The 12826-nt window shown below is 44.5% G+C and overlaps 1 protein-coding gene across 1 annotated transcript; it reads left to right on the top strand.

Moving 5' to 3' along the window:
• Positions 1-383: 383 nt before the first annotated feature.
• Positions 384-11287, top strand: onecut3b (one cut homeobox 3b). The gene is made up of 2 exons (XM_070919286.1): positions 384-1464; positions 10941-11287. The coding sequence occupies exons 1-2, from the start codon at positions 384-386 to the stop codon at positions 11285-11287; spliced, it is 1428 nt and encodes a 475-aa protein (XP_070775387.1).
• The last annotated feature ends 1539 nt before the right edge of the window (positions 11288-12826 follow it).

The following is a 12826-nucleotide window of genomic DNA, read 5'->3' as shown; positions in this document are numbered from 1 at the left end:
ATTTTAAATACACAGAGGCGCGCTCCCATGACTCTGACACGCGGCTCAGCCTGCTCTTAGTGGAAGCGCTGTTGGACCAGAGATGAGATATAACCCTGGAGAGCTCCCGTCCACATGAAGGCATAAAGCGCTACGGCGCCGCGGAGACGCTCGCTTCTGCACCTTCCTCGGAACATCAGAACTTATCTACACCACACTGGATTGATCGGAGAATTTGAATCAATGGATTGGCATTCAAACGGTCTGGTCATTTTATCGCTCCAGGAGGGCTAGGGGGTAAGAGAGCGCGCGTCCCTGAGTGAGCGTGAGAGACAGGAGCGAGAGGGAGAGACAGGGGGAGAGGGTGGGGAGGGTGGGACAGGGGAACTCATATCCTTTCAGCTATGGAGCTCACCATGGAGAACCTTCACAGCGTCTCCTCGCACTCCCACGCGGGAGACCTCATGAGCTCTCCGCACGCGCGGCCGTCGCCGTCCCCCAGCACCACTCCCCGGAATCTGGTCTCGCACGCTCCCGGCGCGCGGTCAGCCATGGTCTCCGGCATGGCCTCGCTCCTGGAGGGCTCCGGCGGGGACTACCGGACAGACCCGTCTGCGCTGTCCGGACACCTGCACCCGTCCATCAGCATGTGCGAGAACGGGATGAGCCTCAGCAACTCGTACACCACCCTGACTCCTCTGCAGCATCTACCTCCGATATCCACGGTCTCGGATAAGTTTCACCACCCGCACTCACACCACCATGCTGCCGCCCATCAACGACTCTCCGCCGGGAACGTCAGCGGCAGCTTTACGCTTATGCGGGACGACCACCGGGGGCTCGCCTCCATGGGCAACCTGTACAGTCACTACCCCAAAGAGATGTCCGTGTCCGGCATGGGTCACGGCTCGCTCTCCCCGCTGTCCAGCGGGCTGGGCTCTTTGCACAACTCCCAGCAGACGCTCTCAGCTTACGGTCCGAGCGCGCACCTCTCCGCCGACGCCAAGATGCTCTCTCCGGTGTCAGGGTTTGAGTCCCACGCCTCCATGCTGTCCCGAAGCGACCAAGAGCACCTGGCCAGGAGTTTAGGGGGCCATGGCCACGGTATGATCTCCAACCTCAACGGCATGCACCACCACCCGCACAGTCACCTCCACTCCCAGGCGAACGGCGCGGTAATGCTGGGGGACCGGGAGAGGCACGGCCACGGAGCCGGGCAGGGAGTAGCAGGGTCAGGCGTCCAGGCGGAGGAAATCAACACAAAGGAAGTGGCTCAGCGGATAACGGCCGAGTTAAAGCGATACTCCATCCCGCAGGCCATATTCGCCCAGAGGATCTTGAGCCGGTCACAGGGGACCCTCTCAGACCTGCTACGGAACCCCAAACCCTGGAGTAAGCTCAAGTCAGGCCGAGAGACCTTCAGGAGGATGTGGAAGTGGCTGCAGGAGCCCGAGTTTCAACGGATGTCTGCTCTCCGACTGGCCGGTAAGATACTGTCCTTTCAATATCATTATTTCACATTAAAACAGATCAATCTGAAGTAACAGCCCGGTCACCTTCCACCTTCTTATTTTTATTTAAAATTATTAACAGGCACACTAAACTTAGGCGCAGGCCTAAAAGATCCAGCACCCCGGACAGTTCAACCGGCTAAAACACAGCTTCATCACTGACGAAAATGATTCTTATTTCCTATAACCTGAAACAAATATGGATTCTTTATAGGAAGAGAGAAAGTCTAATTGTGGTGAATTTAGAGCTCTAGAAAACAAAGAAGGTAAGGACTGCTTTGGGCGTGTACACTTGCGTTTACGCGGGCTGTTGTAGACTTAATTCGGAGGTCTATATTTTTGATCGGCACACAGCAAATCGCCATTGATTCACAATAAACCTCGAAATAGTTTCCCTCACCCGACGCCTCTTTTTTTTTACTCCCTCTCTCTGTGTCCGACCATAAACACAGTGGGGCTACTGGGCCAACTAGTTGCGCGGGAGAAGCGGGGTGACCCCAGGCTGCCTGATCAATACGCCAGTTCCCACTCTCCCTTTTAAATGTGGCACGCGGATCGATACTCGTATCGGAGCTGAAAGACGCAATAACCGCACGGTCTCTCCGGCTTTGCATTTAATACTCTGTAGTAAAAGCTCTAAATTTAGAACATAGACAGGTATGATCGCTGGGACTCATTACAGACGCTTCTTCCACAGTGGAGCCAAATGTGAACATGAATGTCATCATGATGTCACTGGATTAAAACACTGGTTATACTCTGCATCATACTCTGCACTCACCCAGGACATCACTCTCATAATTACAGATGTAAAAGAAAAACTTAAAAACATGTATAAAGTCTGCATCCAACACGGCCTCCATATGATCCCCAGATCTATTTCAAGGCAACCTTAAGCTGCTTCAACTGTTCTGATGAAATATTGATTGGAGCCGGGATGGGGATTGGTAACAAGCACCAGTACAGACAAGAATATATAGACAATAAAGAGTTTTGATTGATACTGAAAAGCACAGGGGCCATACCTAAAGAAAATGTACCTTTATATTGCCTGAAAGGGGAACTTGTGTCCACTTTTGGCTTCTATAACTAGATTTCCAAAACTATGCCATGTCAATGTGTTACAGTAAAATGCATCACAGTTATACCCTTGATATCCTTCTCTCCAGATGTATATTACAATCAATCACTGTTTATGGACTATAACATTAGATTGAGCAGAATCACTACAGTGTCTTTAACTGGCACATCAGATAGACTGGGTGATAGAGTGCCTATAAAAAGTATTCACTTGGAAGTTATTATGTTTAAAACCTTGAATCAGAGGGGTTTTAATGTGTTTTTTGTCACTGATCGACAGCAAAACACCATTTATTTGAATACGTTTTTATAGGCACTATAGATAGATAGATAGATAGATGAGGATTAGTAGCTGAGGCTGTGAGTGTCATTAATAGTGTAGCTCTGTCCTTTCAGTGTTTGCCTGGCTTTGCACATGAGAGATCAATAAGGCCGTTTTCCCTTCCCAACCCCCTTCTCTCCCACTCCCTGGTGCTCTCCCTCTCTATTTTCCTTTTCTCTCCCTCCCTCCCTCTCTCTCTCTCTCTCTCTCTCTCTGCAGCATATGACAATAATATCACTAATCTTTCACTGGTTAACCTGGCAACAGGCAGGCAGGTTGTTTGGCTTCAGGAGATCAGTGCCACAGAGCAAAACAAAACAAAAAAAATCATTGACTGGAGGACGAGGGGAGGATGAATGTGAGCTGTTTCATAAAGTCAAACAATGCACACAGTCATTTTCCACTCTCCCTGCTCTCTTACCAGACCCATATCTTTAAATGCCAATCAAACCTGCTTGTGCCATGAAAGATTAATATCAGTCCGCTGTTTCTCATATTTTCTGAAGAATCCAAATGGACCAAATTGGGATGTACAAAAATTCAGTCGGCACAGCTTAAGTGCAAAAGCGAGAAAAGCAAAACTGACATGTGGAAAAAAGAGCTGGGAGATGCCATTGATTGAGTGAGGGCAGGCAGGTTTGGGCTTTGTGTGAACAGCCAGATAGAGGCAGGGTAGTGAAAGGATCAATACCGACCTTAATAATTGATAAGTATAAGGGAGACAGAGGGGAGAGGGGAAGAAAGAGAGAGGCAGAGAGTGGTGGTGTTAGAGCTTGTAACAGCATCTTCTAGGTAAGCAAAGTCAAATCTGTGGTTAACAGCTGAGGACCACACACCAGTCTCACAGCCCCGAACACCACGGCAGAGAGTGTGTAAGTGGTTTTGAAGAACGCTGTTTACACCCAGAAACATCCTGCGAAACATCAACAGCACACATCTGACACCAACAAGCATGGAGTTAGACTTCCTGTGCTGAAAAAGCTCAGGTCAGAACATATTTATGAGGCTGGAAAAGTAGCCTCTCTGACAATTTGCAACAAAAGAGCTGCAATATTTCTGGTGAAATGAGGGCAGGGAGGCTGATGTTTGAACACAAACATAAACCGATCTGAGCTTAAGAGCATCTTACAGTAGACAAAGAGCATCAGAGCGTCCACTTGCCTATCGAGTCGTTGTAATGAGTGCTTTCTGCTCATGTCAGCGAATCCTCAAAGCAATCCAAGGTTGTGATGTCATTTGATTTTAAAGGTTGCGATGCTTTATGGGGTTTGTAATGCGTCTTTATGGAGGCATGCAAGCACATTTCACCCAGTGTGTGTGTGTATGAGTGCTTCTACATGCACATGTGTGTGTGTGTGTGTGTGTGTGTGTGTGTGAGACTGGGTTATAGAGTGTGTCTGCACTATACATTGTTCAGGCTTATCTGACTCACTCTGAATCGGTATTGATTTCCTCTCTTCTGCTCTCTTCGGCTCTCTCATTCTCTCTCCCTCTCTCTCTCCCCTCTTCCCTCCCTGCCTTCCTCCTTCCTCCCCCTTCCTTCTCTTCTGGCTCTGTACCAGCATCAGCAAAACAGATCCTTTGCCTTTCTACCCTTATTTCGTTTCATCCCTCTCTGTAACAGACAGAACTCATTTTGTACAGCCACTACTGGCACACTGGTGTGAAATATTTTGACACTCAGCATGAATGTGAACGAATGTGTCCTGACTTAAGAAAACACAAGCTTTACAATACAGTAGAGTATAGAAACGCTTTGTATAACTCAAATATACAAATATTTAAAATGACCTTTCATGACATACAACTGATGGAAATAGATAATCACTAAGCCCCCATTTGAACCAGTCATATCTCATTATTTTTACGTAACCAAACGACATGAAAGTATGATTGTGTACAGGATGCAACATTTAGTTTAGAAATATTTGTGTGTAATGAGGCTCTGTGGTAGAAATATATGATTACATCTTTGCCTACTATTGAGTATAAATTGCCTAAAGGTCTCTCCGGATAAATATTATATATATATAATATAAATATATATATATATACATAAACATGTAAATAAGCCGCCAATTCTGTTGTTGATTTGATGCATCTCTTAATCCAAGCTCTCACAGTAATTTGTGATGAGTAATTTGGAGCCTTTGTTTACTTAGTTTACTTTAAAGCTTCATTAATTACCTCATGTCAGTTTGGAAAAGGCCTCCAGGTGCTGAAGGGACAGTTCCCTCTGATCTCACACAGCAGCACGTTGGTGTTAAAGGTGCAAATAAAACCTTTAAAGGTGCATATGTCAGGGTTAAATTACAACTCCTCAACTACTGTACTCTGAAATTTAGCACACAGAAACTTGTTTCAACATTAGACCCTCTATAGCTCTGTGTGTGTGTGTGTGTGTGTGTGTGTGTGTGTGTTTGTAATTTCTTAGAGGTGTATTTTAGCTACATTATGTAATTAGACCGTATCAGTGTATCAGTTCTAATTACATAATGTAGCCTATTGTATTTATTAAAATGGTCAGTAGGAGAAACCAAAAAATGACTTCGTACAAATAAAGTTAATTCTCAATTAAACTCCAGCACAGTGGATATTTAAAAAACAACTAGATTTATATTTAAAAAAGTCGTTTAATGTTTTCAAATATAGTTTTTGTTTGTAGTAACTTTACTACACTATTAATAATCCTTAAAAAAGAACAATATATCGGTCCAGGCCGCACATTTTGTATTCAGTATTTTAGGCAAACGCAGTTCTGGTTCTCATCAAACTAAAAGCTGAAATGAATAGCCGACAACATTTTCCGATAGTAAAATCAAACACAAAAATAAAAGACTTCCAGGCGATTAAAACATTTAAAGAGACTTTGTTTACTTCAATAAAACACCTTCTCCAAAACCTGAAACGATCTTTAAATCATAAATCGTCATAATGATAGAACTAATATAAAACAGCTGTTGTATTTCATAATAAACCCTCTGACAAATGTTTCTGAACGCTGTAAACATTTCTCACTGTAACTTCCCCTCAGTGGCTCGTTTGCAGCTTCGTTTTCACCGACAACTCGTTTTATTCTCTTCACTTTTCAGCGTGTTTAGCTTCTTAAAATCAGCTGCAAACGTTTGCTAGAAGTCTTTGCTCTCTGGAGTTAAAATAGATCATTTTACTTTGAGTTGTTCTGGAGTAAATAAAGTACATAATTCGCTCTGGATTAAAAAGGAGAGGCATTAAAAAAACATTTGAATGTAGCGCAGACGGTTTATAGACTACCAGCCAATATGTGATAGGCTGTAAAGCTGCCGATCACTCGTCTCAACAGGACAACACAAGCTTTATATTGACAAATAAACAAATAATCCAATCCTGATCAATCGAGGGTGTTTTTGAGGATGAAGGGTTTGGTGTGCTCTCACCGCTGCTGTGTGTTGGTGCGGGTTGATGGTGATTTGCTTTCCGGGCGTTTTACTTCCCAGCAATGAATAGGCCTATAATATGATCAATATAATCAATAACCGTACATCTGAGAGGTGTGACAGAGAGTGATTGACGCCAAACTGTTTCTCGCCTGCAGTAGTCCGTCCAGGGCGGGAGAGGGCCCGTCTCACCGGACACAAAGCCCGATCTCATCCGTCCGTCCAGGCGTCGACTAGCAGCAGCACGGTGCGGTTAGTTCACCGTCTGCCCCTCATGTCCCATCTGCACGCACACACACACACACACACACACACACACACACACACACTGATGTAAATTACAAGTAAGTTTAGAGATCTTTCAGCAAATATACACACACAACATAAGGAACTCATACAACTATGATTTAATGTTTGTTTATGTTGGTTGTTTTCTGCCTTTTGAGGATTAGACTCATATGAAAACTGCTTTTTAATTTTTCCACCACATCACAGGATATAGATAGATGTCCTTTTTAGTGTGACTCACATCCACTTATTGGCTTTCATCTCTGTTGAATGGCACTGTGATACCCTGAGGACGTACAGCTGCCATCTGAGAATCTCACGTTTCCTCCTGCACATTCAACATTTCAAAACACAGGAGGCCGAGTGTCTTCAGACTAAATCCTGTTGTTAACTGAGAGTCTGAAGTCAGTGTTATTCATCCTGTAAAACACACATAATCTTTATTGTGTTTATTAATGTCAGTGATGAAGGAGGAAGTTTAAAGTCACCCTCCACTTAAAAATGTGTTTTGCTTCTTGTTACTTCACCTGGATGTGTGAGGTTAGCTGTGCAGAATCATGTGTGTGCAGAGTCTGACACTTTTCCTCCTTCATCTTCCTGAGGCGGGAGCGTTTCTCTGTCTTCACCAAAGTCAGTATGCAACTCATACGAGTGTGATGTGGAAACTTTAAGTTGGAATGGACTTTTCGGTGAATGACAACTTGTGTCCAGTAGTTAAACTTTTAGATTCTGGATTTTTCTATGAAGGAGAAGGAGTAGACCATTGAACTATGTTGTGGAAAAAACATATCTGACACAAATTATTATTCCAAGCAGAGTATTTTTAAATGTCTTAAGACACATCTGTAATGGGATCTTTCAATGAATTGACTGAAAATGATAGACTGTTGTCCAATCCAGTGGTTTTTGTCAGCCAGCTCGCTCTTAGCTGTAGGTTTCTATAGGCTATCACATGCACTGTAATATAACAGACTTAAAGTCAACCACCATCCACCTACACTTCCCCTCCTCATCTTCATGTATAAGTGCAGTCTTACAGACAGTGAAAGGGAGAGTAGAAACAGCAGCCACTTAAGTGATATAGCAGAGCGGCTCTTAAAGCAAGCGTGGGCCACAGCTTAACATGCTGCACAGCCTAGTGAGTTAATCTTTGGATCAGCGAGAGGTTGAGATTAAGCAAAGTGGCAGTTGCCTGATACCTTTAGCATCGCTGACACCAGAGCATCTGAAAGAGACGACATGAGCAAGTGCCACTTGAGACTGCTGAGCGTCACCGCTTGTCTCTTCAGAAGAGCCCATTTGGTAATGAGGCGACTAAAGATAGCCTACGATGGTTTGGTTCTCGTCTCAAGAGAGGTCGGTTTAATGAGCAGCTCTGTCTTTACCTTCCCTGTGGTCCTATTCATTGCTGTGGAAGGGGGCTTTCAGGGGGCCAGAGGAGTCTCATTTGAAATGTATATTGATTATTTGAAATATGTATTGACCAGGCGCAGGCCTTGTGCTAACTCCTCGGTTTCACTTTGGTTGGGATGGCGGCTGCTTGGCTCTGCAGGCCTCAGAACTGCAGAGCTGCGTTTGAGCTGATGGAGGGGAACCAGAGTGGTGTTGGCATTGTAAAATGGCCGGTAGCACAAGTTGTTGGAAAACAGGCATTACATATTAAATTATCACTATATTAGCACTAGCATTCAGTCATTACATTAGGGAGTATTGAGTTTGGTTTGAGACAGCACTTAGAGAGCCGCGAGGAGATCCTGGCATGGCTGGGCCTGAACCAATTGAATAAACGTTCCATGAAATGGTTCTGAAGTGCGGATCAATCAATATGGGGGCTATCAATCTGAGGGCAAATTAAAACAATTGAGAAAAACAACAAGAGGAAAACAGTTGAAGAAGCGGAGAAGGTATGGAGTGACGTGGCCCATCTGTGGAGGCTCTAATGGGACAAACATATAACCTACGTTCTTCTGAGGAAAAATATCTTGTAATTATGCTTTGCTTGCAGTAACAAAGCATGAACAATGGCAATTCAAATACAGGCACGCCCACACACACAAAGGCATGCATACACATGTGCACAATCATATTGCTCCCCCCCCCCAAGTCAAATCTGTTTACTGCTGTTGTCTAAACCTGCTGTAAAGTCATCAATCATTTGCATACACCACCTCCACACTGCAGCCAGCCTTACTCCCCCTCTCCCACCATCCTTTCCCCCCTTTCAACCACATGTGCACCAACACTTCAAGACTGACTTAAATATAATTCCTCACTTTGTTTCTTTCTTTCACGCGAGCCAGCAGACTACACCTCAGTGACACATCATGAGAGACATTTGTCCTCTCAAGACTGGAGGACTGGCACTCTTTTTTCCCGCCACATCTCCTTTGTTCTTCCACAGATAAACAATTTCTTCTTCATCTGTCACAAAGCGCGCTCGCGAGCTCCTACTCCCCCCAATGCGAGGCAGTGCACGCGCTCACGCCACACACACACACACACACACGCCTCGGTCTCGCGGATCGATGGGGATCGATCGGGTGGGGAAGGGAGCCCTGATTACTGGACCACGTGTTCGGGAGAAAACCGCGGAAAATCGATCATTGCAGCTTTTTAGGGCAGCAGAACAGAACAGACTCCCTTCAGTCTCCACAGCGAGAGCCGAGCCTACTGACGGTGCATCCAGGCACGGCAGACCGCTTCTTTGTCAGCATTTCACATCACGCTCCTCCAGTTTCAACGAGACACACGGACCCACAATGAAAACCATGTACAATCACCTCATTTCCTTAAGAGAATTGTGTCATTAGACCGGGAGAATAAAATGAAACACACAGAATAATAACAATTAAACTCGCCATCCTCCCACATGTAGCCACTGTATTGACTTTAAAGGAACCCCACTGGTGGTTTTTGCATGTTGTAGCCCATTATCCACAAAGTGTACTACCCACTTTACATTACTGATGACCATTTTCCGAGCCTTCTGTAAGTTACGTTTTCAGATTGATTTCCTATCCTCCAGGTGGCCACTGGTTTCACTTCATTTCACTGCACTTTGAGAATCAACTTGTAGATATTTTAAACTTGCTTGAAATAGAGAATCCATCCCAGTGAACACTTAGTCTCCTTAACGTTTATTTAAATCTTATTGTCTATAATAATGTTCTGCTGCAGGAGTCAGCAGGGACCATTAAAAATACTATCGTTTGTGTAGCATTCAAGGACAGTCAGGGAATTGATACTCAACTGCTGAAAGTACGAATTCCACAAGCTACATTGTACATATAAACAATTATAAACGTTTGTGATGAAAATTATAATGTTATTTTTGCTCGTTTATGCTGTGCAAAAATGAGCTGTTTGACAACTGAGTCTCAAATCTCGGAGTGCTCCTGAACACAACAGGAAGAGTTTTCAAAACAGTGCCTGTTTAAAAGTAGGTAAGCAAGAAAAGTTTTAACTCTGGAGAAAGTTTCAGATCTCCTCAAGTTCATTTTCATACCACAGTGAAATAAATGGAAAACAAAGGCTGCCTGGAGGGTAAGAAATCAATCTGAAAACTTTTAGTATATTCCTACTTTAGCAAAGAGCAATAATATATGACATTTTAAAGGCTGAAATTTGAAAAAGCCACGGTAATGGCCATTAAAGGATCCCAAGGGTGGTCTGATGCTCTGCTTGGGAAACACTGATTTAGACGAGATATACTCTTGAAAGTTGTGCAGTGATCAGATCTTTCTTTCAGAGTCTGAAAATCAAAACTGAGACGTTTTGATTTGGTCTTTTTCACTCACCAGTGTCGACTCACTGACTCGTTACTTTCCTTTCTGCCTTTCCACTTTTCCATTCCCTCTTTTGTAGCCTGCATAACCTGCTGCAACATGTTACATGTCACTTTGTAATTTGTCAGTTTCATCTCCAAATTAGTTCATTTCTAACCTGTATCATACAGTCATGATATACATTTACATTTTAACAATGAGCTAAACACGTTCGACTGAAATACTACAAGTCTCACAACACTAAAACATTCATGCATGCAAACAAACACCTGCATTGGTCCATTTCAACCTTTTGCTTTCACACTCTGATTTGCCCTTTAGCCATTTTAATTATCTGTCTTAAAGTCTTTGACATTTCCCTTTATGTCATCATTAATGTGTCTAAGGCATCCCACTCATATTGTAGCCATATGTTGCATTATTTGTTAGTTCACACCCAATCCTGTGTTTTTTATTCTGTAAATGTACACGACCCTAGAATATTTTGATGGCAATAAAAATCTCCTTTGTTCTGTCCTCTTCCCTCCTTCCTCTGTGCCTTCCCTTCCTCTCTCTCCAGCATGTAAGCGTAAGGAGGAGGACCGAGGACGAGACCGCAACCAGGTGCCAAAGAAGCAGCGACTGGTCTTCACCGACCTGCAGCGTCGCACCTTGGTAGCCATCTTCAGAGAGAACCGTCGCCCCTCCAAAGAGATGCAGATCACCATCTCACAGCAGCTTGGCCTGGAGCTCACCACCGTCTCCAACTTCTTCATGAACTCACGCCGCCGCTGTACGGACCGCTGGGACACAGAGGAGCACAGTCACGGGGTGCACGGCCACGTGCACACTCCTCATGGAAACAACAACAACGCCTCACCCATCCAACCCGGTACCTCCTCTGCAACCACTTTCTCTAAGGCCTGATGGTGGCAGAACGGATGGTTGAACTGATGCATGGAGGATGGAGGATGGAGGATGGAGGGGGTGAGGGGGGGTGATTGTCACTACAGCAGCAGACTCTAACTCTAAATCATGCAGAGCTACAGTGTGTGTAGCTTCAGACCACTCATCTGATTCATCTGCTCAAAGTGCTGATGACTTGTGCAGATGAATCTGATCTTCTCAATGCTCCATATGTTTTATTTTAACCTGAATGTTGCTCTTAGGGGTTGACATGCATTTCAAACCAAAGATCCAGTATCTTCAAGAGAGTTGTCTTCGAACAACCACACATGGCTTTTAGTAAATCCATCGGAAAACCAAAGAAAATCCATATACACTAAACCAAGCTGTGGGTCTGTGTTAAAGCCTTGAAAAGGGAGGATTTTGCTTTAGGAACCTCTGCCGTGTTTGCTTGTTGTCAGGATGTAAACACACCAAAGAATCACTCTTGACAGGGAACCAATAGCTTTAAGACAGGAAACCTTGAGCGGCCACACGTTGGCCTTCACAAATCAGCCAGAAATCAGACAGCGGATGTGTCTGCTGGGCCGTGATCAACCACTCCTCATTTCAGTAACAGACACTGAGGCTGATTGAGAGGTGGGTTCGTGTGTCAAGTGTCTGTGAAACGCTCTCGGCAGATTCTTTGACCCGCTAACCACAAACCACCTCGCAGCCCTGCATCACTGCATGCGTGTGTGTGGTGCGTGATGTTCACATGCTGCGTGTGCTGGGAGGGGGGGGTGTAATTCCTCTGCAGTGATTCGGCCTGCTTCATATCAGAGTAACAGTGCCACCTGCTGTCCATTTAAACCACATCTTCAGACATGTTCTGAGCATGTAGTTGCAGCTCATATCTCCAGCAGGCCTGACAGTGTAGCCTGCAGTGTAGATTTCTATTAGGACAAAAATACCAATACTCGATATAAGCATAAGTGTAGCCCTGCAAACACCAAACAAACTGAGACAAAATGATAAAACACGACGACTCACAAACCCTTTGATACGTATTTGAATGTTTGTTTCTTAAGTCTCGTTGTATGGCGACATGGCCATAGACGGCGTAGCCACTTGAGAGGTTATTTTCAGGTTACAAAAGGAGAACAATCAAACAGGGATGACACTCCCCACGTTAAAAAGTGTTGTGCCCGAGTGTAGGGAGTGAGTGAGGTGTGTGGGGGGGTGTGTGCTCTGTTCTAGTGGCCAAACGCAGAGGTCAAATGTCACAATATAGGATCCTGAGTGCCAATGATGTTTGCCTCTTTATGATAATCAGAGAACAGGTGCAGCCCGCTCCGCCGCCATGCGCCCCGTCGTGTCTGGCCTGTGTCATTACAACCGTCAAACAAACTGCAAGCACTACACGGGCACGTTGCCTATTCCATACCTCAGAAAAATATTGACGTGATCGAGAACACAATGAAAATGACTGTAAATAATCTTTAATTTCTCTCTTTCTCTCTGTCTTATCTATTCTCTATTTATCTACTCTCTTGCTACGTTGTGTCTTTCTTTCATTTC

This window comes from Enoplosus armatus, chromosome 14 (assembly GCF_043641665.1).
Source record: "Enoplosus armatus isolate fEnoArm2 chromosome 14, fEnoArm2.hap1, whole genome shotgun sequence".
In the NCBI taxonomy this organism is placed as follows: domain Eukaryota; kingdom Metazoa; phylum Chordata; class Actinopteri; order Centrarchiformes; family Enoplosidae; genus Enoplosus; species Enoplosus armatus.
Note: the sequence above shows the minus strand (reverse complement) of the source record. Positions and strands in the feature narration are given on the sequence as shown.